Source organism: Stegostoma tigrinum, chromosome 6, assembly GCF_030684315.1.
Source record: "Stegostoma tigrinum isolate sSteTig4 chromosome 6, sSteTig4.hap1, whole genome shotgun sequence".
NCBI classification, from domain to species: domain Eukaryota; kingdom Metazoa; phylum Chordata; class Chondrichthyes; order Orectolobiformes; family Stegostomatidae; genus Stegostoma; species Stegostoma tigrinum.
This window is the reverse complement of record NC_081359.1, coordinates 111,247,182-111,271,726: the sequence shown is the minus strand read 5'-3', so window position 1 is coordinate 111,271,726 and position 24,545 is coordinate 111,247,182. Positions and strand designations below refer to the sequence as shown.

The following is a 24,545-nucleotide window of genomic DNA, read 5'->3' as shown; positions in this document are numbered from 1 at the left end:
ACTAGGAATACAGCAGCAAGTAACTCACCTCCTCAGTCCCCAAAACCTGCCCACCATCCACAGAACAAAAGTCAGGAGTGTGATGGAACACTCCCCACTTGCCTGGATGAGTACAGACCCAACAACACTCAAGAAGCTTGACACCATCCTGGACAAAGCAGCCCACTTGATTGGCACTGCATCTACAAACATCCCATTCCCTCCACCACCAACGCTCAGTAACAACAGTGTGTACTATCTGCAAGATGCACTGCAGAAATTCACCACATATCCTCAGACAGTGCCTTCCAAACTACTGACCACTTCCATCTAGAAGGACAAGGGCAGCAGATATATGGGACACCACCACCTTCAAGTTCCCCTTCAAGCGACTCACTATTCTGTCTTGGAAATATATCACCAATCCTTCACAGTTAATGGGTCAAAATCCTGGTATTTCCTCCCTAATGGCATTGTGGGTCAACCCTCAGCAGGTGGACTGCAGCAGTTCAAGAAGGCAGCTCACCACCACCTCCTGAAGGGCAACTATGGAGGGTAATAAATGTTGGCCAGCCAGTAATGCCCACATCCAAAAAATGAATAATTGTTTTATAAAACTATGCACTACAGCCCTCTAAGAATGCCCAGGATGAATGTAGCAGAGTCAGATATTAAATAAAGTCCCCTCTACACTGTCCCAATAGACTCTCGCAGAACAGGTCTAGCACGGGGTGAGGAACAGTGTAAAGGTTCCTCTAGACAGTTACAAACACTCCAAGAGTAGGTGCAGCATGGAGTTAGATACAGAGTAAAGTTCCCTCCACATTGTCCCCAAATATTCCAAGGACAGGTACAGCACAGGGCTAGGTACAGAGTAAATCTCCCTCTACACTGTCAGCATCAAATTCTTGCAGGTCAGAAACAGCAAAGGTGAGCATAGACAAACAGGATGAACAAACTTGCAGGAATAATGCAGTTAATAAGAGGGAGGCAATGGCCCAGTGGTATTCTCACTGGACCAGCAAACAAGAGACCCAGATAATGTTCTGGGGGCCTGAGTTCAAACCCTGCCACAGCAGATGGTGGAATTTGAATTCAATAAAATATCTGGAATTAAGAAGCTAATGATGACCATGAACCCATTTGTCAGTTGGTGGATAAACCTATCTGGTTCACTAATGTCCTTTCGGGAAGGAAACTGCCATTTTTCCCTGGTCTGGCCTATGTGTGGCTCCAGGTATGCCGCAATATGGTTGACTCTGAACTGCACTCTGGGCAATTAGGGATGGACTGCCTGGCCAGTGACGCCCTCATCCTGTAGGCAATAAATGCTGCTTGGTGAGCAACGCCTTCATCCCCTGAAGGAATAAAGGAGAAAAAATAGTCCAACCAGATTTACCATTTGTAGATGAGCCAGGGAGCTCACCAACACTCACCAAGAAATCTCCATCCAGCACTTTTTCTTTAGTTGGTTTAGAAGACTTGTCAGATTGTTGGGCTGTGTCCACGGGGGCTGACTGTGGATCCACGCTTTGAATTAGCTTTGGACCAATTATAACATGAAAAGCCTTTTCCTTAGTGCTTTTCTGAGCCTTCACCCAGTGTCCAGCACCTGTAAACAAAGCACAAAACAAAGGCTGTGTGTAAGGTTGCAAGACTATCCCTTGCTACTGAGAATGGTGTTACATAATATAATCTCAGTATCCTCTCAAAGCATTTATCTAGAGAAACAATCCACTGTAATTGGGCGAAAGGACATAGTTTGCCATAGTTTCAGTCAAGAGTGTTTAAATCATAGAATCACTGCACTGTGGAAAGTGGCCATTTGGTCCACTGAGTCTGTACCAACCTTCTGAAAAGCATCCCACCAAGACCCAGCACCCCCCACCCTACCCCCGCATTTCCTATGGTTGATCCACCTAGCCTGCACACCCCAGACACTAGTGGGAAATTTAGCATGGCCAATCCACCCTTACCGGACTGTGGGAAGAAACTGGAGCACCCAGAGGAAACCGATGCAGACACGGGGAGAACCTGCAAACTCCACACAGACAGTCACCTAAGGCTGGAATCAAACCTGAGTCCCTGGCTAGTGAGGCAGCAGTCCTTACCACTGAGCCACTGTGCTAAAGTCAAATTGTTTTTGATTAAATTGATGATTCTTTGGATTAAATAACAAGAGAGGGTTGATGACGTTAGTTCAATTGATGCTGTGCAAATTGGTTTTCAAATGATGTTGCATAACGTACCACGATAGACTTGTTTGTAAAATTAAAGTCATGAAATTTAATGGACAATGACAGCATGGGTATTAAATTGGCTAAGAGTTGTGGTAAAGTTATTTTAAATTTTAAAAGCGCACATTCAAATAAATCAGACTTAGGTGTTCTGTATGAATTTTGTTTTTTTTATTCATTCACGGGATGCAGGCATTGCTGGCTAGGCAGCATTTATTGTCCATCTCTAATTGCCCAAAGGGCAGTTCAGAGTCAGCCACATTGCTGTGGATCTACAGTTACATGTAGGGTAGACCAGACAAGGATGGCAGTTTCTTTCCCTAAAGAACATTAGTGAGCCAGATGGATTTTTCCCAACAATCAACAATGGATTCACAGTCATCATTACAGTCTTAACTCCAAATGTTTCATTGAATTTAAATTCCACCATATTCCATGGCAGGTATTGAACCCATGTCCCCAGAACATTACCTGAGTCTCTGGATTAACAGTCCCACGGTAATACCACTAGGCCTTCGCCTCCCCTAGAAGCGGTGGATGAGAATAAGGACATGCCTGAATACTGTGGCCATGGAACAGTAACATTTGATTTGAGTAGACTAGATTTATTATTGTCACATATACCTTTGTACAGTGAAAAGTTTTGTTTTGCATTCAGTACAGGTAGATCATATAATACAAAGTGCATAAGGGTAACAAAACAGAGCCAGGACTACAATGTTATGACTGCAGAGAAGATGCACAAAGAATAAGGTCAACATTAAATTTGCAATTTGAGAGGTCTGTTCAGAAGCTGTTCTTGAATGTGTTGGTGTGTGTGTTTAAGTGTTTGTATCTTCTGTCTGATGGAAGTGTTGGAATGGATTATAACTGGGCTGGGAAAGGTCTTTGATTATGTTGGCTGTCTTTCTGAGGCAGCGAGAAGTATAGATAGTCAATAGATGGAAGGTTGGCTTGCGTGGTTGAATGACTTGTGTTCACAACAATTTTGTTATCCAGGTGTTCCAGAAGTCAGTGTAGGGTCAAAGAGAATGCGTATGCCATGGACTTGTTATGACGGTAGGTGAATTGCAAGGGATCAAGACAGACTGGGATGCTAGAATTGATATGAGCCATGACTAACCTCTGAAAGCATTTCATAATTATGGAGGTCAGAGCCTTTGTCATCCTAGTCACTGAGGCATGCTGCATAGTTTTCTTTGATACTGGAATGATGACGGTCTTCTTGAAGCAGGTGGGGACTTCAGATAATAGTAAGGAGAGGTTAAAGATGTCAACGAATACTCCCACCAGCTAGTGCACACTGCATCTGAGCACATGGCTGGGAACTTCACCTGGCCAGTCCACTTGAGAGTTTTTTCATGGGATCCTGCCATATCAATATTATCATGGGCTTTGAAGATCAATAAACTAGTGAAAGTTTAATTGGAAATTCACCCAAACTAATGACTATCAAATCAAATGGACAAAAATTGTAAAAGAAATTATCATCACCATTAGCTTTACCCACTTGAAATTGCCAACTAAGCGATAGCAAATCAAATATCCTTTTATGTAGTGTTGGATTTACTTACCCCACTCATTGCCTCATTTTCAGTTGTGTTAAGAATGCATAAAGAAGGATTCCAAAGATCACATATGGGGGACATTCCTCTGCATACCTCACAGAGACTCCAACCATCTCCCCTTGATATTCATTGGCATTTCCATTGCTGAGTCCCTACTACCAACATCCTGGGGTGTGTCATCATTGACCAGACACTGAAGTGGACCAGCCAAATAAATACAGTAGTTACCAAATCAGAGGCACAGAATATTGTGGTGAGTAACTCACCTCCTAATTTCTCAATGCTTATCCATGATCTACAAGGGACAATTCAGTTTGATGGAATACTCTTCTTTTGTCAGGATGAATACAGGTCCAGCAACACTCAAGAAGCTTGACACTATCCAGATGAAGCAGCCCACTTGATTGGCACCCTGTTCACCAACTTCAACATTCAACTCCCTTTACCATTACCACTAAGTGGCAGTACCATTTATAAGATGGACAGCAACAATTCACTAAAGCTCCTTCAACTGTACTTTCCAAAGCCATGACCTTCACCATCCAGTAGGACAAGGGCTGCAGATGCAATGGGATTACCACATCAATTGCAGGTTCCCCTCCAAGTCATTTACTGGCTTGATTTATAAGTATATCATTGCTCCTTAATTTGTACTGGGTGAAAATTCTGAAACTCCTTCCTGAACAGCACTTGGATCTTCCCATACCAAATGGACTGCAGCAGTTCAAAGACAGAGCTTACCATCACTTTCTCAGGGCAATCAGGGATGGTAATAAATGCTGATCCACCTACTGTGGAAGAATAAAAAAAGGAGCTCCTTATCTTTTGTATTATTCCATTACGCTATAAAGGACCTAAGTAGAGAATGAAAATGTAGGGATTGTTCTCCATTTGGCAGAGTGGGTTAGAAAGAAATTCAATAATACCTCAATTATATTAGAATCATACAATCCCTACAGTGTGGGAACAGGCCATTCAGCGCATCAAGTCCACATTGATCCTCCAAAGATCCCACCCAATCCCTGTATTTCCCATGGCCAATCCACCAGCCTGCACATCTCTGGATGCTTTGTGCAATTTAGCATGGCCAATTCACTTAACCTGCACATCTTTGGACTGTGGGAGGAAACCAGAACATTCAGAGGAAACCCACACAGACTTGGGGAAAATGTGAAAACTCCACATAGAGGGGGCTGGGATTGGATCCAAGTCCCTGGTGCTGAGGCAGCAATGGGAACCACTGAGACACTGGGTTGCCCTTATTATGTTTGTATTAAAGTACTGAAGTGTTTTGATAAAATTAGTTAGGTACTCAGAAGACAAAGATTTAAGATCAGAGGGATGATGTGCAATTGTTCTGACCAGAAGTGCATTGTCTGAAGGGGTGGTAGAAGGTGATTCAACAGAAACTTTCAAAAGACAATTTAGTAATTATGTGGAAAGGAAACATGTGGAGGGCTATGGGGAATGGGACTATTTGGGTACCTTTTTCAAAGAACGGACAAAGCCATCTGTGACAAATGGTCTCCCTCTGTGCTACAAGATATTATCAAAACTGTTCTACAAATTTAATTTGCTAGTTTTGTTTATTAATACCATTTTTTTATATTTTAAGATATGGATTTGCCTCAAATGGTGGATGTTGGAAGTGTGCTGTGGTGGCTTGAGAGTTAGCACCATGGACAACTCTAAAATACCAAGGAGATGCTTGCAGATACACGATGATGGACTTTTTTGAAAAACTCTTTCCTGGGTTCACCTTAATAAGTATCTTCCAAGTATGAAAAGAAGAAAAGTGCTTACTTTGATATCCTCCCTTGAAGATCTTCCTTATTGGAAAGCAATCCATTGAGATACTCTTGCCGTCATCCAACTTATATTGGTTTTGCAACATAATTACTGAAAAACAATGAAAAAAAGAAGAGCATCAGATTCTAAAATGCAGCCAGTGCTCATTGAACTAGCACCATTTTGGTCTACTTTGGCTTCAGTAGCTGAGAGAATGTATCTTTCTTGCTCTTAGTTTTTTCCCATCATGTGAAAGGTGAGTCCTAATGAGCTACGTGAACCACAGATATTGGCAGACATCAGAATTTTTTTCTCTGCTCATTCACAGATGAGGGCATCACTGGCTAGCCAGCATTTATTGCCCAAACTTAATTGCCTATAGGGGAATTAAGAGTCAACCACATTGCTGTGGGTCTGGAGTCATATGTAGGCCAGACCAGGTAAGGATGGCAGTTTCCTTCCTGAAACAACATTAGTGAACCAGATGGATTTTTCCAACACTCAACAATGGATTCACAGTTCATAGATTCTTAATTCTAGTTATTCACTGAATTCAAATTCCACTACCTGCTGTGGCGGGATTCAAACCCAGGGCCCCAGAATGTTACCTGGATCTCTTGTCCAGCGATACCAGTAGGTCATCACCTCCCCACAGCCATTATCTGCATATAAGGCTGAACTGTGAGTACAGATGGGCAAACAACTATAAGGATCTTCACCATTGAAACAAATCTTTCCTCATTCAAACTCCACACATGTTCACTTCCCAGAAGAAGCAGAAACAACTAGATGTTGTTCAAGAGAGAGAATTCCAATTGATTTGGCTACAAAGACAGGGATGCTGAGGCCACTCTTAGACACCTAGTTGCTGAGGTCAGTTAACAGACAGCAAGAATCAAAGTGGGGATCCCCTGCTTTGTATGGATAGGTTTGTTAATTGGATAGTGCCTTACCAAATGACTAACTGAGATGGTCCTGGGTTCACATCTCATTTAAAAATTCAGAGTAGATATTACAAGATTGTTTGACTATTATGGCAATCTAAATCACTGCAGTATTTAGGCATCAGTAAATATTTTAAACACTGCTCCAATCATAATGTCTCCGAACTACGGGGATGATCTGAAGGTTATGTCTTATGGACCAGAAGAGAAATCCCCAAAACACAGTAAGGAGGTAGCCTACACCCTAACTTTTATATTTATTTAAAAGCAAATATAAGATATACTGTTCCACACATAATTTGATTGGTTCACCACTGGCTTTAGGCAAAACATACTTTATTCTTACAACGCAGTTAAAATACAAAAGAAAAGAATTAGCATAATCTTAACTCTTGAAATACTCAACAAGATCATGTACTATTCAACCACTAATCATTAACTGTTCCAATATAAGCAAGCATCCCACAAACACACCCTTTTGGCAAAAATGCAATTCAGCAAAACAGTTCTGGTTCTCACCTCTGAGACAATGGGAACTGCAGATGCTGGAGAATTCCAAGATAATAAAATGTGAGGCTGGATGAACACAGCAGGCCAAGCAGCATCTCAGGAGCACAAAAGCTGACGTTTCGGGCCTAGACCCTTCATCAGAGAGGGGGATGGGGTGAGGGTTCTGGAATAAATAGGGAGAGGGGGAGGCGGACCGAAGATGGAGAGAAAAGAAGATAGGTGGAGAGAGTATAGGTGGGGACATAGGGAGGGGATAGGTCAGTCCAGGGAAGACGGACAGGTCAAGGAGGTGGGATGAGGTTAGTAGGTAGATGGGGGTGCGGCTAGGGGTGGGAGGAAGGGATGGGTGAGAGGAAGAACAGGTTAGGGAGGCAGAGACAGATTGGACTGGTTTTGGGATGCAGTGGGTGGAGGGGAAGACCTGGGCTGGTTGTGTGGTGCAGTGGGGGGAGGGGACGAACTGGGCTGGTTTTGGGATGCAGTTGGGGAAGGGGAGATTTTGAAACTGGTGAAGTCCACATTGATAGCATTAGGCTGCAGGGTTCCCAGGCGGAATATGAGTTGCTGTTCCTGCAACCTTCGGGTGGCATCATTGTGGCACTGCAGGAGGCCCATGATGGACATGTCATCTAAAGAATGGGAGGGGGAGTGGAAATGGTTTGCGACTGGGAGGTGCAGTTGTTTGTTGCGAACTGAGCGGAGGTGTTCTGCAAAGCGATCTCCAAGCCTCCGCTTGGTTTCCCCAATGTAGAGGAAGCCATACCGGGTACAGTGGATGCAGTATACTGCATGTCCATCATGGGCCTCCTGCAGTGCCACAATGATGCCACCCGAAGGTTGCAGGAACAGCAACTCATATTCCGCCTGGGAACCCTGCAGCCTAATGCTATCAATGTGGACTTCACCAGTTTCAAAATCTCCCCTTCCCCAACTGCATCCCTAAACCAGCCCAGTTCGTCCCCTCCCCCCACTGCACCACACAACCAGCCCAGCTCTTCCCCTCCACCCACTGCATCCCAAAACCAGTCCAACCTGTCTCTGCCTCCCTAACCCATTCTTCCTCTCACCCATCCCTTCCTCCCACCCCAAGCTGCACCCCCATCTACCTACTAACCTCCTCCCACCTCCTTGACCTGTCCGTCTTCCCTGGACTGACCTATCCCCTCCCTACCTCCCCACCTATACTCTCTCCACCTATCTTCTTTTCTCTCCATCTTCAGTCCGCCTCCCCCTCTCTCCCTATTTATTCCAGAACCCTCACCCCATCCCCCTCTATGATGAAGGGTCTAGGCCCGAAACGTCAGCTTTTGTGCTCCTGAGATGCTGCTTGGCCTGCTGTGTTCATCCAGCCTCACATTTTATTATCTGGTTCTCACCTCTTTTGATTTTTAAGAGGAAGCTTTGCTGTCTAAGACCCCAGCAGCAGGGAACTTAAAGCTTTTAGCTCAGCAGCCAGCAGACCTTCAACTAACTGAAAGCAAAGCTAAAACTTTCCTGGGTCTGTGTGAGCCCCGCTCCCACCCACTCCTGTTACTTTCATTTAAAAAAGCACCCTGGAAGAACTCACAAGCTATTTACCAACTATTTGTGTGAAGGAGACATTCCAGTACCACGATTGCAAAATGTCTCTGCAAGAGAAACAGGACAGAATGCATCCCTCTTAAAGGCACAATATCATCATACTTAAACCTGGGATCCTTTATTCCACTGACATCAGGTCTGTGTAATTATGAAGGAAAATTAAGGTTAAACCAGGAAAATGAAGTAGTTACATGGAATTAACTCTATGGTGCTCATAACTGGTTGAGAAAATCCTCTAGTTGTCTCTATTTCTCTCTATAGGCCTCTTTATCTCTTTTCCTCCAGATACGGTTGACTTAACTGCTAGCTCCTCTGTTCAGTTGTCCCCAACATCAGCGTGTGTTACCGGGGGCTTCGGGAAGATACAGTGGAAAAGTGAAGTTGTGGGCACAGGGAGGCCCGGTAGGCTGTTGCATACGTGCAGGAAAGAAATGAAATTTTGAGATGGGGGAAGCGGAAAGAGAACTTTGAGGAGAGTAAGGACATGGGATGGGGAGAGAGGCCCGAGAAGACCACCCCCCCAGCCCAACCCCATTCACAGTGGAACCAAATTTAATGGTGAATTCAAATTTCACCATCTACCATTGGGGATTCAAACCTGGGTCTACAGAATAAGAGAGATAATGGGAACTGCAGATGCTGGAGAATCTGAGATAACAAAGTGTGGAGCTGGATAAATACAGCAGATCAAGCAGCATCTTGAGTATTTGCAATAACTGAATTTATATTCCACCAGCTACTGTGGTGGTATTTGAATCAATGACATCGGAACATTAAGGTTTGTCCTTTTCCTGACAGCCTTATATACTCTTCCTGTTCAGTTAATAATCCAGTTCCCTCTTTTACATTCAATTTAATTCACCTCCACACACTCTCAGGCAGTACCCTCTTTCTAACAAAATAAATCACTTCAGCATTTCTCTGCATTAAAACTTCACCTGACAACCGTCCACTCACTCCAGCAACCTGTCTATGTCCTTGTGAAGTTCTCCTCAAATGCTCCTCAAAATTCACTATGAAATGTTTAACTGACTTCGTTTTGAAAATGTGCTCTGTACACCAAGGCCTAGGTCATTAATATCCATCAGGATATCAGAGCAGCAGTCTAATACCAATCCCTGAAGAACTCCACTTTAAACCTTTCTCCCACTCATAAAGATTTATTGACCATTACTCTCCGTTTCTGTGACTTAGCCAATTCCATATCAATGTTGGTATTCTCCCCTTTATAACCTGAACACTAACTTTCCTGATAAGATTGTGTGCAACACTTGGGAAGTCAATGCACTACACATCAGCAGCCATGCCCTGCCCAAGCCTGTCTGTTACCACAATAAAAAAAAACTTCTTCATGTTAGTTAAACACAAATTGTCCTTAACAAATCTACACTGACCTGTAGTTGCTGAGTGGATCTTTATACCCATTTCAAACATTTGCAATTCTCCAGTCCATTGGCACCAACTAAGTCTAAGAAAGATTGCAAAGTTATAGCCAGTGCTTCGGCAATTTCCACAGCATGGTTCTTTCATTTGCATCTCCTCAAATCCTGGTGCCTCTAAAGCCAAGCAATCTATTTGATACCTCTTCCTTTGTGATTTCAAACCCTTTTATAAAGTGGCAGAGTTCAACCAAATTAACTTAACTTAAACTGCAACCATTACAAGGTAGCATTTACACTTGCTCTGTCACAGCATGTTATTGTGACGTCTGTGTTACTGAGATATATCTGCCAAGCTTACCAAGGACACCTGAAGCATCATGACATATTTTTGCTCGAGAAATATAGTCCGCACTACAATTTTTAAAGTTTAAGAATTGAAAAATCAGGAGTTCCAGGGAGTGAGATATTCCCCCAAGTCTCTAATTCCATGTCTTCCTCTTGGTCTCCCGCCTCGCCTCAATCCCATGTCAAACTCAGCAGAGAAGTAGGAAAAGAAGATGAAATATCAAAGCCAGAAGAAATCCAGCCACCGATTCAAAACTGAATGGACAATTAAATATCAATGTATTCAGCCTGTTCCAGAATGCTGCCAGGACTTTTACTGCACAGTATGTGAGGTCTACTTGAGCTGTGCCAGACACGGGGAGAAAGACATCATAAGGCATTTGCGCACTCAGAATCACTGCAAGAGAGATGAGAAACTGAATCCAGTCTACAGGAGAAAGGATCCGATTCAACTCCTGTTTGCTGGACTCAGCAAACAAGTCAGTGTTTTTCTCAAAAAGGTAATGCATATGTATTCAAAGTGGAGTAAGAAGAATTATGGATCCCAGTAGTTACAGGGTGCCATTCCGAAAATGTCTCCTCCCTTGCTTTTCAAAGATTCACATATCATTACCTCAGCCAAAAAAGCAGTCACCTCATGGTCATATAGTGGGGATTTTTTGCTGCTCATTGAAAGGTTGTTGCATTTGCTTGGACAATGTCAACCAAAGTACTTCAAATTATTTCAGTGTAATGTATAGAGATGTTGCAGAGAAATGTGATCAAAACGTGAAGCAGTTCTACCCTTATGAATCTTTCTCCTTCTTGAGTTCTTCTCCCAGGGACAGGTCCAACCCACATACCACAACCTCCATCATGGGTAGGACAAGGAAGAAGCCCTGAATCTACCCCAGCTTGAATGTGCATCAAACTTTGTGATGCTTACATTGATCTGATTCACGTCCCTATTCCAGCCATCCAACACATCATCCCCTCCCCCTGGAGATGGAGTCCCTGTGGGAATGTACACTTTTAAAAGCATGTTGTAATCTGGAGCCATGAATAATAATGGCAGAAACTCCAAATGTTTTTTCCATTAATGCTTTGCACCAGTCTTCACTAACAGCATTCCACAATTACTAAATAATCAAGGGGAAAAAAGAGACAGTAAATAAACACAATAACAATTATTAGAGAAAAAGTGTTACGGAAACTTACTGGGACTAAAGACCAGTAAGTCACCTTTACCTGATGGAATACATCTGAGGAAAATAAATGAAGTAGCTTACATGATAGTAGACACACTGGCAGTAATTTTCCAAGAATCCTTAGATTCTGGAAAACTTCTACATTTTTGAGAAAATTGCCAATGTAACATCTTTATTTACAAAAGGGAAGGAGATAAAAAGCTACTAGCTTAATATGTTATTGAGAAACACTACAGTCTATAATGAAAGATATAATAGCATTTAAAAATACATAATATGATCAAGCAGAGTCAGCATGGTTTCATGAAGGGGAAATCATGCCTGACAAATTGATTAGAATTCATTGAAAAGGTAATAAGTAGGATGGATAAAGGGGCATCAGTGGATGTAATATATTTGAATTTTAAAAAGGCATTTGTTGTTTTGACAAGATATTAATGTTAGGCTATTTGATAAGATAAGAGCCAAGGGAGTTGGAGGTAGTATATTCACTTGAATAGCGGTTCGGCTAATTAATAGAAGATAGAGTTAGGATCAGGCAGGCACTTTTGGGATGGCAACTTGTAACTACTGGGAGCCATAGTTCTGCTAATTTCAAACACTCTGGTCCTAGCATGATTCATGTACAGCCCATTCCATTGTAACAGCTTCCTCCTTCTTCAATATTGGTGCCCACTTCTTCCACATCGATCTTTACCTCTTTAATCTTGTACCCTGTGCCAATTTGCTTGTGGCTCAAGTCATAATTCAGTGATTCTTAGTACCTTGCTGCTCATATTCCTTCAACAAAACCTCTTTTCTCTTTCTATCCATACCATTGGCATCTATATGGACCACAACAACCAGGATCTTTCCCTTCTGACCCCAAGATCCTCTGCAGCCCAGATGAGATACCCTGAATCCAGGCACCAGGCAGGCAACACAGCCTTCAGGACTCTTGATCCTGGCCACAGAAAACAGTCAATTCCCCTGACCATAGTATCTCCAATTACAACTACATTTCTCTTTTCTCCTCTAACTTGAATGTATCTTGAATCCTGTACCATGGTGCTATGGTCAGTTTGTTCATCCTCCCTATAGCCCCAGGTCTCATCCATACAGTGAACAAGCAACTCAAACCTGTTAAACAGCTTCATTGGCTGTGGCTCTTTCAGTACTATACCCTGGATCTCTCTATCTGCCTCACCGGTAGTCATACCCTCCTGGTCCCTGACCACTAAACTAATTTAAGGCCGTTAATCTGAGGGGTGTGACTACCTCCTGAAATGCAGGATCCGAGTAGCTCTACCCTTTCCTGATGTGTCACTGTAACTGAAGCTCAGGCTCCAGCTCATCATCTCTGAGCCAGAGTTCCTCAAGTAGCCAACACTTGCTACAGATGTGGTTACTATGAACCTCAATGGGGTCCACCAGCTCCCACATCATGCAGTTACAACACACCGCCTAACTCGATAGTTCTATTTTGAATACTTAGTTCTTAATTTGATTTTTAAAAATTTTTGTCTTTGAGATTGCAACCTGCAAATATTTCCCCTATTTAACTTCAATCTGTAAGTAACTTGTAATAGATGGTTCAATCAGTAACTGTCACCAACCAATGAATTTACAGTTTACCTACGATTTCACTCTTGTGGTGGGTCTCTAATCTTGGGATTCAATTATCCTGTTAAAAAATCTTAAAAATTATGAGCCTAAAATAAAGCAAGCAAAAAGCACCTCATTCCCTTCTGCACTGAATTCCCACATTGCCAACAAATTCCTACAACTGTATACTCATTTGGGGGGTGTCTCACCCGAGATGGGATCTCTCCTTGCTGACTGTGTGAAGCTTACTAACCTATTGAATTATTAAACTATTGAATTTAAGTAGAGAAACACTGCAGAAAGCCACAGCACAGAGGAATTTAGGAGCCATTATGTATAAATCATAAAAAGCTAGCATACAGGTTCAGCAGGTAATGGAGAAGTCAAATGGAACATTGGCCTTTATTTTAAAAGGAATGTGGTATAAATAGGGGACTTTTGCTAAAACTATATAAGACAATTGTTAGAATACAGCTGAAACATTGTGAACTGGTTTGGAACCCTTATTTAAGGTTTTACTCACATTGGAAGCAGTCCAGAGAAGGTTCACTGAGATAACCCCAGTAATGGAGGGACTGTCTTATCAGGAGAGTTTTTTTTTACTAACCTATGATGTTGCTGGCTGGGCCACAATTTATTGCCCAATTCTAGTTGCCATTGAGAAGGTCGTGATGAGTTACCTTCTCAAACTGCTACAGTCGATATGCTATACAGAGTCCCACAATGCAGTTAGGGAGGGAGTTCCAGGATCTTGATCCATTGACTGTAAAGGAAAAGTGATATATTTCCAAGTCAGATGTTAAGTGGCTTGGAGGGAAATTTACAGATGATGGTGTTCTCATGTATCTGCAGTGTTTGTCCTTCCAGATGTAAATGGTCATGGGTTTGCAAGTCGCTGTCTAAGGAACCTTGGGGAATTTCTGCACAGCAGCATCTTGTTTATGGTATGCATAACAGCTATTAAACATCGGTAGTGAAGGGAGTGGATGTTTGTGTGGTGCCAATCAAGCAGGCTATTTTGTCCTGTTTGGTATCATTCTTATAAGTTGGAGCTACTCTCATACGGTCAAGTGGGTAGATGGTGGACAAGCTTTGTGAAATCCAGAAGTGACTTATTCCTAATCTCTGACCTGCTGTTGTAGCAACTGCATTTATTTAAGTTAGTCTAGTTCAATTTCTGAGTTGAGTAGGTTGGGAATTGAAAAGAATAAGAGGTGATCTTATTGAAATATGTATCAGAGATAATGGGAACTGCAGATGCTGGAGAATCCAAGATAATAAAGTGTGAAGCTGGATGAACACAGCAGGCCAAGCAGCATCTCAGGAGCACAAAAGCTGACGTTTTGGGCCTAGACCCTTCATCAGAAAGGATCCTGAAACGTCAGCTTTTGTGCTCCTGAGATGCTGCTTGGCCTGCTGTGTTCATCCAGCTTCACACTTTATTATCTTATTGAAATATACAAGGTTCTGAGCAGACTTGGACAGTGTAGATACAGAAAGGTTGTTTCTCTTCGTGGGGGAGTCTAGCAACAAGTGGTCATAATCACAGAATAACGGGTCACCCATTTGACAGAGAAATGAGGAGGAATTTCTACTCATAGAGGGTAGTGAGTCCATGGAATACTTTACCATTTAGGGCTGTCAAAGCTGGACCATTACATATATTTAAGACTGAGGTAGACAGATTTTAATCAGTGAGGGAATCAAGGATTACGGGGAAAAGACAGCAAAGTGGAGATGAGAATGATTAGCTCAGCCATGATCTTGTTGAACGGTGGAACAGATTTGATGGATTGAAGGGGTGTTTCAGCTCCTACATCTTATGTGGCTAACTAGGAATTTCTCTCACTCTAACAACCTTTCATTGGGGTCTGTAGAAGGATTTACCAATTGATCCTTAACCCGTCTGACTGTTTAAAAACATGCTTTTCTGGCTCATTAAATCCTGGAGTGTGGACTTGACCCCAGAGCTCTTGGCCCGGAGACTGGGATTATCCAATGTGTTTCAAGACCTCACCTTTAAATTTTACAACCTTGCTGCTTTGGTAGTCTTCAGCACATCATCTTGTATGATCTTGAAATCTAATACTAAATAGTACAGCACGGGAACAGGCCCTTTGGCCCATCAAGCCTGTGCCGATTCCTAGTCCTTATTTAGACCTGGTACTTATTACCCATTTGCAGTTTCTATCCCTCTGTTTGCCTCCCATTCATATGTCTATCAGGATATGCTTTAAATGTTGCTAATGTGCCTTCTTCCACCACCTCCATTGGCAGTGCATTCCAGGCACACACCATCCTTTGTGTGAAGCATTTTTCCCACACTTCTTCCCTAAATTTTCCCCCTCTCTAACTGGAACCTGTCCTCTTTTGTTGTTGACCTCTCCAACCTGCGAAAAAGCGTCTGACTATCCAATCTATTTATGCATCTCAGCAAATGTCCTTGTCACCTCCTCAAAAGACCCAATCAAGTTGATGAGAAATGACCTTCCTTGCATAAACCCATGGCTCAGCACAGAGGACAGTGAGACTACATGTGGAAAACTCCTAACCTGGAGTATATTAGGCTAGAGAGGGACTGTAAGGTCTACCCTTTAACTTTATTTCTATATTTTCCTAATTAATGCGATGAAGAACTGTAGTGTAGAACTTTGAGCTTTTTTTCTTTATTTCTCTGTTTTTGTGGCTAATCTATTTTAGTACCCTAAGATTTATAACTAGATACTTTGCATCTGAGATGGTGCCATGTGTGGTGACATTATACACTTTTCACTGTACTCCTGTATTTTGTATGTGAGTACACTTGACAGTGAAACCTAATTCTAATTGTAACAAGTCCATTAACTTCCAAATAAGAATAAATCATGTTTCTCAGTATCATCTCCGATAGCTTCTTCATTACTGAAGTCAGGCTCACCAGCCTGTAGTTACCTGGATTATCTCTGTTTTCCATCTTAAACAAAGTAGCAACATTGGCCATTCTCCAGTACTCAAGAACCTTACCTGAGGTCAAACAAGATGCAAAGATATCTGTTAAGGCTTCAACTATTTCCTCCCTTGCCTCTCACCATAACCTAGAATAGATCCTGTCTGGCCCTGGGGACTTGTCTACTTTAATACATTTCAAGACACCCAACAATTCTCCTTCATTATGCTGATTTGCACGAGAGTATTCATGCACCTTTTTCTAACCTTAACATCCCTCACATCCCTCCTTTTGGTGAATACTAATGTAAAATACTCATTAAAGACCTCACCCACTTCCTTTGGCTCCACACATAACCTCGCTCCTTTATCCTTATGGGCCTACTCTTTCCATAGTTACCCTCTGGCTTCTAATAATATGTATAAAATGCTATATGAGACTCTCCCTAGCCCTGTTGGCCAAGGACCTTTCGTGGCCACCTTTAGCACGTTTATCTCCCCGTTTGAGCTCCTTCCTACTTTCTCTATATTCTTCAAGGACTTTGTCTGTTTTTAGTTGCCTAGACTTTAGGTACATTTTTTTGACTAAGCTGATAATTTCGTGTCATCCAAGTTTCCTGAATCCTGCCATTCCTGTCTTCATTATCGCAGCAACTTACATGTCTTGCACTCTAATCAACTAGAATTTAAAAAACTTCTACATGTCACATATGTATTTACTCTCCAACAGCTGCTCCCAATCCACATTCTCCAATTCTTGCATAATTTGGTTATAATTGGCCATGTCCCAATCTTCATCCGAAGTCCACTAGTCCTCATTCTCAAGTATCAAAAAATTGCAGAATATGATCACTACTTCCAAAATGCTCTCCACTGAAATGTTGATAACCTGGCTGGGATCATTTCCCAATTCAGTACTGTTTCAAAAACCCTCCCAGACACACCTAACAAATTGCTCCTCATTCAAACTCCTGACACTAAGGGAGACCCAGGCAATATGGTGGAAGTTAAAACCACTGACCACAACATCCCTGTTATTTTCACATCTGACTACACATCTCTTCTTCTATCTCCTGCTGGCAGCTGGGAGGTTTGTAGTACAATCCTGGCATTATGGTTGCACCTTTCCTATTCCTCAGCTCTACCCACAATGCCTTGCTATAGGATCCCTTGAGGATATCGTCCCTCAACACAGCTGTGATAGTCTCCCTAACCAAGAATGCAGGGCCGCCACCTCTTCTTCCTCCTCTGTCTCCACTAAAACACTGAAATCCCAAAACATTAAGCTTCCAATCCTGTCCGTCTTTCAACCATGTCTCTGTGATTGCAACAACATCATTACTGCATGCATTAATCCAAGCCTTAAGTTCATCCATTTCACCTGTTGTGCTGAGATAACACGGTGTGAAGCTGGATGAATACAGCAGGCCAAGCAGCAACAAAGGAGCAGGAAAGCTTGACATTTTGGGTGGGGACCCTTCTTCAGAAATGGAGGAGGGGAAAGGGATTCTGAAATATATAGGGAAACAGGGGGAGTCAGGTAGAAGATGGATAGGGAGAAGATAGGGTGAGACGAGACAGACAGGTCAAGAGGCGGGGTTAGAGCCAGTGAAGGTGAATGTACATGGGGAGGGGAGATTTTGAAGCTTGTGAAATCCCATCCCAGGCCCCAAGAAGACTTTCCACATCAAGCTGATGTTCACCTGCACATCTGCCAATGTGGTATACAGTGCATCTGCTGTACCCATTGTGGCTTCCTCTACATCGGGGAAACCGAGCGGAAGCTTAGGGACCGCTTTGCAGAACACCTACGCTCGGTTTGCAATAGAGAATTGCATCTCCCAGTCATGAATCATTTCAACTCCCCCTCCCATTCCTTAGACAACATGTTCATCCTGGGCCTCCTGCAGTGCCACAACGATGCCACCCAAAGGTTGCAGGAACAGCAAGTCATATTCTGCTTGGGAACCCTGCAGCCCAATGGTATCAATGTGGATTTCACAAGCTTTAAAATCTCCCCTCCCCGCACTGCATCCCAAAACCAGCCCAGCTCGTCCCCGCCTCCCTAACCTCTTCTTCCTCTCACCTATCCCCTTCTCCCACCTCAAGCTGCACCTCCATTTCCTACCTTCTAACCTCATCCTGACCCCTTGACCTGTCCGTCCTCCCCAGACTGACCTATCCCCTCCCTACCTCCCCACCTACACTTACCTCTACAGGCTTCATCCCTGCCACTTTAACTTGTCTATCTCCTCTCCATCTATCTTCTCCTCTATCCATCTTCGATCCGCCTCCCCCTCTCTCCCTATTTATTTCAGAACCTTCTCCCCCTCCCCCTTTTCTGACGAAGGGTCCAGGCCCGAAACATCAGCTTTTGTGCTCCTGAGATGCTGCTTGGCCTGCTGTGTTCATCGAGCTCCACACTTTGTTATCTCGGATTCTCCAGCAACTGCAGTTCCCATTATCTCTGATACAATTTTAACCCCAGTCCCCTGTCACACTGGTTTAAGCCCTCCTGAGTGGCACTATCATGTGCTTGTGATATTTAAATATTCAAACCCCGGAACTTTTATAAACATATGTGAGCATATAAAAATCCGTTCCCTGCATCAAATTCTTGATCTCAGAAGGAATCAAGGGCTACGGAGAGAGTGCAGGGAAGTGGAGTTGAAATGCCCATCAGCCATGATTTAAATGGTGGAGTGGACTTGATGGGCCAAATGGCATTACTTCCACTCCTATGTCTCATGGTCTTATGATCTCTTTCCTTCATCTCCCCCTCCTTTCGAGTCTCCCTTTTCTCTCTTCACATCCACACTGTCTCAACTCTCTTTTCTCCTGTCTTTTCTCATTTACCCCATTTTCTCACACTTTGTAATCTTTGTCTCCTTTTTCTTCACCCTTACGTCTCCTTTTCTCCTTATATAGTGAGATCTGTCCTGCTCCAGCTACCTTTCCTCACATCTCCTCATAGGAATCACAGTGCCATTTTGTCTGATAACACTCCTTGAAGAGCATTTTAGATCTTTTACTGTGTCAAAGATGTTAGATAAATGCTATCTTATTCTTCTGGCCTGACTACATTGTTTAAAGACACTAAATTACTTTTTGGCATCAATGATTCTGTTTACATTCTCAATTGCCAAATGAATGTTTTAATTAAGTAAATAAGGAGGACATATTTTCAGTGGTAGAATGGTTAGTCACCAGAGAAGATAGATTTAATGTAATTGGCAAATATACTACGTGGATGTGAGAAAGGGTTTTCTTTTGTGTGGCATGTTCAGAAGTACAACTTGCTAAATGGCAAGTACTTGTGGTATTGTTTTATGATTGTCTACTCATATACAACCCTCCCCACCCTAGAGACACACAGGATTCCACGAGACCACCCCAAAGCCCACACTCTTCTCTTAAAAGATTGTTATCTTTGGAATTCTCTTTTCAAGAAAGCAGTGGAGGCTGGGTCATTGAATTAGCCAGATTTTTGATTGACAAGGCAGTCAAAAGTTATACAGTCATACAGGTATATAGCACAGAAACAGACATTTTGGCCTAACTTGACCATGCCAACCAGGTTTCCTAAACTGAACTAGTCCCATTTGCCTGAATTTGGTCCAAATTCCTCTAAATCTTTCCTATCAGAGTACCTGTCCAGATGTTTTTGGATTATAGAAGGATGCGCCAGAAAGCTTCATTGAGGCTACCATCAGATTGCCCATAATCTTATTGAATAAGTGGTGTGGGTAATTGGGTCTACCCCCAGTTCTTCCTCTCTCTCTCTCTCTCTCTCTCTCTCTCTCTCTCTCTCTCTCTCTCTCTCTCTCTCCCTCTCTCTCTCTCTCTCTCTCTCCCCCTCTCTCTCACTCTCACGCACACACTTTCTTTACATTTAACATTGATGCTGGAACAATAAGCAGTTTTAGCAGAAAACGATTCTCCAGATACACACATTTATATAAATGATTTGGATGTGAACATAGCAGGTATGGTTAGTAAGTTTGCAGATCACACCAAAGTCGGAGATGTAACGGACAGCAAAGAAGGTTACCTCAGAGTAAACGGAATCTTGAACAGATGCGTCAATGGGCCGAGGAATGACAGATGCAATTTAATTTAGGTAAATGTGATGCATCTTGGAAAGGCAAATCAGGGCAGGACTTATACACTTAATGGTAAGGTCCTGGGGAGCGTTGCTGAACGAGGAGATCTTGGAGTGCAGGTTCATAGTTCCATTGAAGTGCAGTGAAGGTAGATAGGATAGTGAAGATGGTGTTTGGTATGCTTTCCTTTACCAGTAAGTGCATTGAGTATTGGAGTTGGGAGGTCATGTTGTGGCTGTACAGAACATTAGTTAGGCTACCATTGGAATACTGCATGCAGTTCTGGTCTCCCCGCTACAGGAAGGATTTTGTGAAACTTGAAAGGGTTCAGAAAAGATTTACAAGGATGTTGCCAGGATTGGAGGGCTTGAGCTATAGAGAGAGGCTGAATAGACTGGGGCTATTTTCGCTACAACATTGGAGGTTGAGGGGTGACCTTGTAGAGGTTTATAAAATCATGAAGGGCATGGATACGGTAAATAGACAAAGTCTTTTCTGCAGGGTCAGGGAGTCCAAAACTAGACGGCATAGGTTTAAAGTGAGATGGGAAACTAAAAGGACCCTAAGGGGCAACTTTTGCATGAACAGAATGATGCATATACGGATCAAGTTGCCAGAAGAAATGGTGGAGACTGGTACAATTACCATTTATAAAACATGTGTCAGCTTGTTTGGGTGCATTACAATACGCCTCCAAGACCATCACAACCTTGGCTATACTTGAACCTAGATTTTGTCTTCAGAGGTAAGAACACTGCCAATACACCACAAGACCCTATGAGAAAACCAGGAAGGATTTCAAGAACATTCTGCAGGATTTTAACTCACATAGAAAGACACCAATGGATTTTGAATCCATTGCCCTAAGTACTCAGCTGTGAGCACAAGCCTTCTGATGGCTTCAATGTGGACTAGGTCATCAAAGATGAAGGTGAGGTTGTAAATGAGCAGATCAGTAGGTGCAGAAATGTTATCGTGAATGAAGACCAAATGTTAAACAGTTGGGGTACTGAGGAGTGAATGACAGTCTAGATGTTGACAAGAGGTCTCCTCTTGCAGGGGAAAATTTAGATCAGTTCCAGAATAAGCGGTCTGCCATTTAAGAGGGAGGTTAGGAAGAATTTCTTCTTTCGGGATGATCATTAGTGCTTAGATTTCTGTACTACAGAGAATGGCCTACTCTTGCTCCTATTTATTATGCATGCCTTGCCGCCACTGTTCTCTGAGAATTTCAATTTTCAAAGGCTGATGACCTTTAGGGAGAGAGAGAAAAAAAAAGTTCAAGGTGGACCAGTGAATTACCATTCAGTTTCTTCCTGAGCCTGAAAGAAACTTGTATTATTGCCTTCATTTAGTGAAAGCTGATGAGAGTACACAAAGGCATAACACTCAAAAGCTGCATAAGTGGAGCTCAGGTACATAGGAACCACCATCTAATCGAATAATTAAGCAGGTCTGAGGCATTGAGTGGCCAAGAAAAGTCAAAAACAACAAACAAGCAAAAAAAACTGTCTGTCGATTATATGGCAGAGTGAAATAAGATGACCATAAGATGCAGGAGCAAAGTTGCCTATTCTGCCCACTACTCCAAAAGTGTTGACTCCTTTACTGATTAAATATCTATCACAGCATTGGATATACTCAATGATAGGTAGATATTTGATAAGCAAGTAGATGAAAGCTACTTTCAGAGAAGGGGATTTGTGGGAATGCAGAGTCGTCAGCTCAGCCACTAAATGGCAGAGCAATCCTGAGGGGCAAGTGGCCAACCCATATGGACAGCAGTGCAGTTGCAACCTCTACTAGCAACAAAAGCTGCCAGCACTTGGTATTCATTCCCAAGTGGTTTCCTATCCAAGGTAATCAGGCCTGAGTCTGCTTATGGAGGCTGGCATCTGCCACCAAGCAGGATAGTGAACCAGTCTCTTTCCCTGTTTTCTTTCCACAACTGCAGGGAGAGAGACTATACTATGCTATAGAAACTAGAGAGATGCAGGAGAGGTTCATCAGAAATGTTGCCTGGTCTGGAGCAATTCAACTAAGAAGAGAGAATAAGTAGACTGAAATAACAAGTTGTAGAGATGGATGAACACAGCAGGCCAAGCAGCATCAGAAGAGCAAGAAAGCTGATGTTTCGGGCCTAGATCCATTTCTGAAGAACAGTCTAGACCGAAACCTCAGCCTTCCTGCTCCTCTGAAGCTGCTTGGCCTGCTGTGTTCATCCACCTCTACACCTTGTTATCTCAGATTCTCCAGCATCTGCAGTTCCTATTATCTCTTAAGTAGACAGAAGTTGTTTACCAAAGAGCAGAAAGGCTGAGGAGGGATTGGATTGAAGGGTAACAAGTTCTGATGTGCATAGATAGGAAGAGACCTTTCCATTTAGCAGAGGTATCAGTAACTATAAGGCACAGTTTTAAAGTAAGGAGGGGATTTGAGGGGGAAATTGAGGAGGAAACTCAGACGTGGAGCAACTATTTTGATGACCTCTTGAAAGGCCATTGCACACGAGCCTAAGGGCTAAGTGCTGGGAAATGGAATTAGAATAGGAAGCTTGATGCTCAGCGTGGATAGGATGACCCGCATGATTTTGTAAAATCTCCAAGATGTTACATGATGATAGAAGTTGGAAGTTGGCAAGTATGATGTTGTAGGGATAACTGACACATGGCTTCAAGTGGACAGGGCCTGGGAAATGAATATTCAAGGCTATACATGCTATCGAAAGGACAGACTGGTGGCCAGAGAGGGTGGGGTGGCCCTGTTGGTGAGGAATGATATTCAGTCCCTTGCGAGGGGGGACATAGAATCAGGAGATGTAGAGTCAGTATGGAGAGAACTGAAAAATTCTAGGGGTAGAAAGACCTTAATGGGAGTTATCTACAGGCTCCCAAACAGTAGTCAGGACGTAGGGTGTAAGTTGAATCAAGAGTTGAAATTGGCCTGTTGCAAAGGTATCACTACAGTTGTTATGGGAGATTTCAACATGTGGGTAGACTGGGAGAATCAGGATGGTACTGGACCCCAAGAAAGGGAGTTTGTGGCGTGCCTCCAAGATGGATTCTTGGAACAGCTTGTACTGGAGCCTACCAGGGAGGAGGCAATTCTGGATCTGGTGTTGTGCAATGAACCGGATTTGATCAGAGAGCTTAAAGTAAAGGAACCATTAGGAGGTAGTGACCATAATATGATAAGTTTTAATCTGCAGTTTGAGAGGGAGAAGGGAGAATCGGAAGTGTCAGTATTGCAGTTGAATAAAGGGAACTATGGAGCTATGAGGGAGGAGCTGGCCAAAGTTCAAAGGTACAATACCCTCGCAGGGATGGCAGTGGAACATCAATGGCAGTTATTTCTGGATATAATGCAGAAGGTGCAGGATCAGTTCATACCAAAGAGGAAGAAAGATCCTAAGGGGAGGCAGGGGCAGCCGTGGCTGACGAGGGAAGTTAAGGACTGTATAAAGATAAAAGAGAAGTATAACATTGCAAAGATGAGTGGGAAGCCGGAGGACTGGGAAGCTTTTAAAGAGCAACAGCGGATAACTAAAAAGGCAATACACAGAGAAAAAATGAGCTATGAAGGAAAACTGGCCAAAAATATAAAGGAGGATAGTAAAAGCTTTTTTAGGTATGTGAAAAGAAAAAAAATGGTTAAGACTAAAATTGGGCCCTTGAAGTCAGAAATGGGTGAATTTATTATGGGGAACAAGGAAATGGCAGAAGACTTGAATAGGTACTTTGGATCTGTCTTCACTAGGGAAGACACAAGCAATCTCCCAAATGCAATAGTGGCTGAAGGACCTAGGGTAATGGACGAACTGAAGGGTATTTATATTAGGCAGGAAATGGTGTTGGATAGACTGTTAGGTCTGAAGGCCAATAAGTCTCTGGGACCTGATGGTCTGCATCCCAGGGTCTTAAGGAGGTGGCTCTAGAAATTGTGGACGCATTGATAGTTATTTTCCAAGGTTCTATAGATTCAGGATCAGTTCCTGCAGATTGGAGGGTGGCAAATGTTGTCCCACTTTTCAAGAAAGGAGGGAGAGAGAAAACAGGAAATTATAGACCGGTTAGCCTGACGTCAGCAGTGGGAAAGATGCTGGAGTCAATTATAAAAGATGAAATTATGACTCATTTGGATAGCAGTAACAGAATAGGTCAGAGTCAGCATGGATTTATGAAGAGGAAATCGTGCTTGACTAATCTTCTGGAGTTTTTTGAGGATGTATCTATGAAGATGGATAAGGGAGAACCAGTGGATGTAGTGTACCTGGACTTTCAGAAAGCCTTTGATAAAGTCCTGCATAGGAGATTGGTGAACAAAATTAGGGCACATGGTATTGTGGGAAAAATACTGAGTTGGATTGAAAATTGGCTGGCTGACAGGAAGCAAGGAGTAGTGATAAACGGGTC

General features: G+C 42.8%; 1 protein-coding gene across 1 annotated transcript in view; it reads right to left on the bottom strand.

The window, feature by feature from the left end:
* Nucleotides 1-24,545, bottom strand: part of xrra1 (X-ray radiation resistance associated 1) — a 97,178-nt gene that overhangs the window by 70,937 nt on the left and 1,696 nt on the right. The window contains exons 3-4 of the mRNA XM_059646972.1: nucleotides 5,588-5,683; nucleotides 1,416-1,591 (exon numbers count right to left, since the gene is read on the bottom strand). Of these exons, the coding sequence (XP_059502955.1) occupies nucleotides 1,416-1,591; nucleotides 5,588-5,683 (272 nt within the window). The remainder of the gene's footprint in view (nucleotides 1-1,415; nucleotides 1,592-5,587; nucleotides 5,684-24,545) is intronic.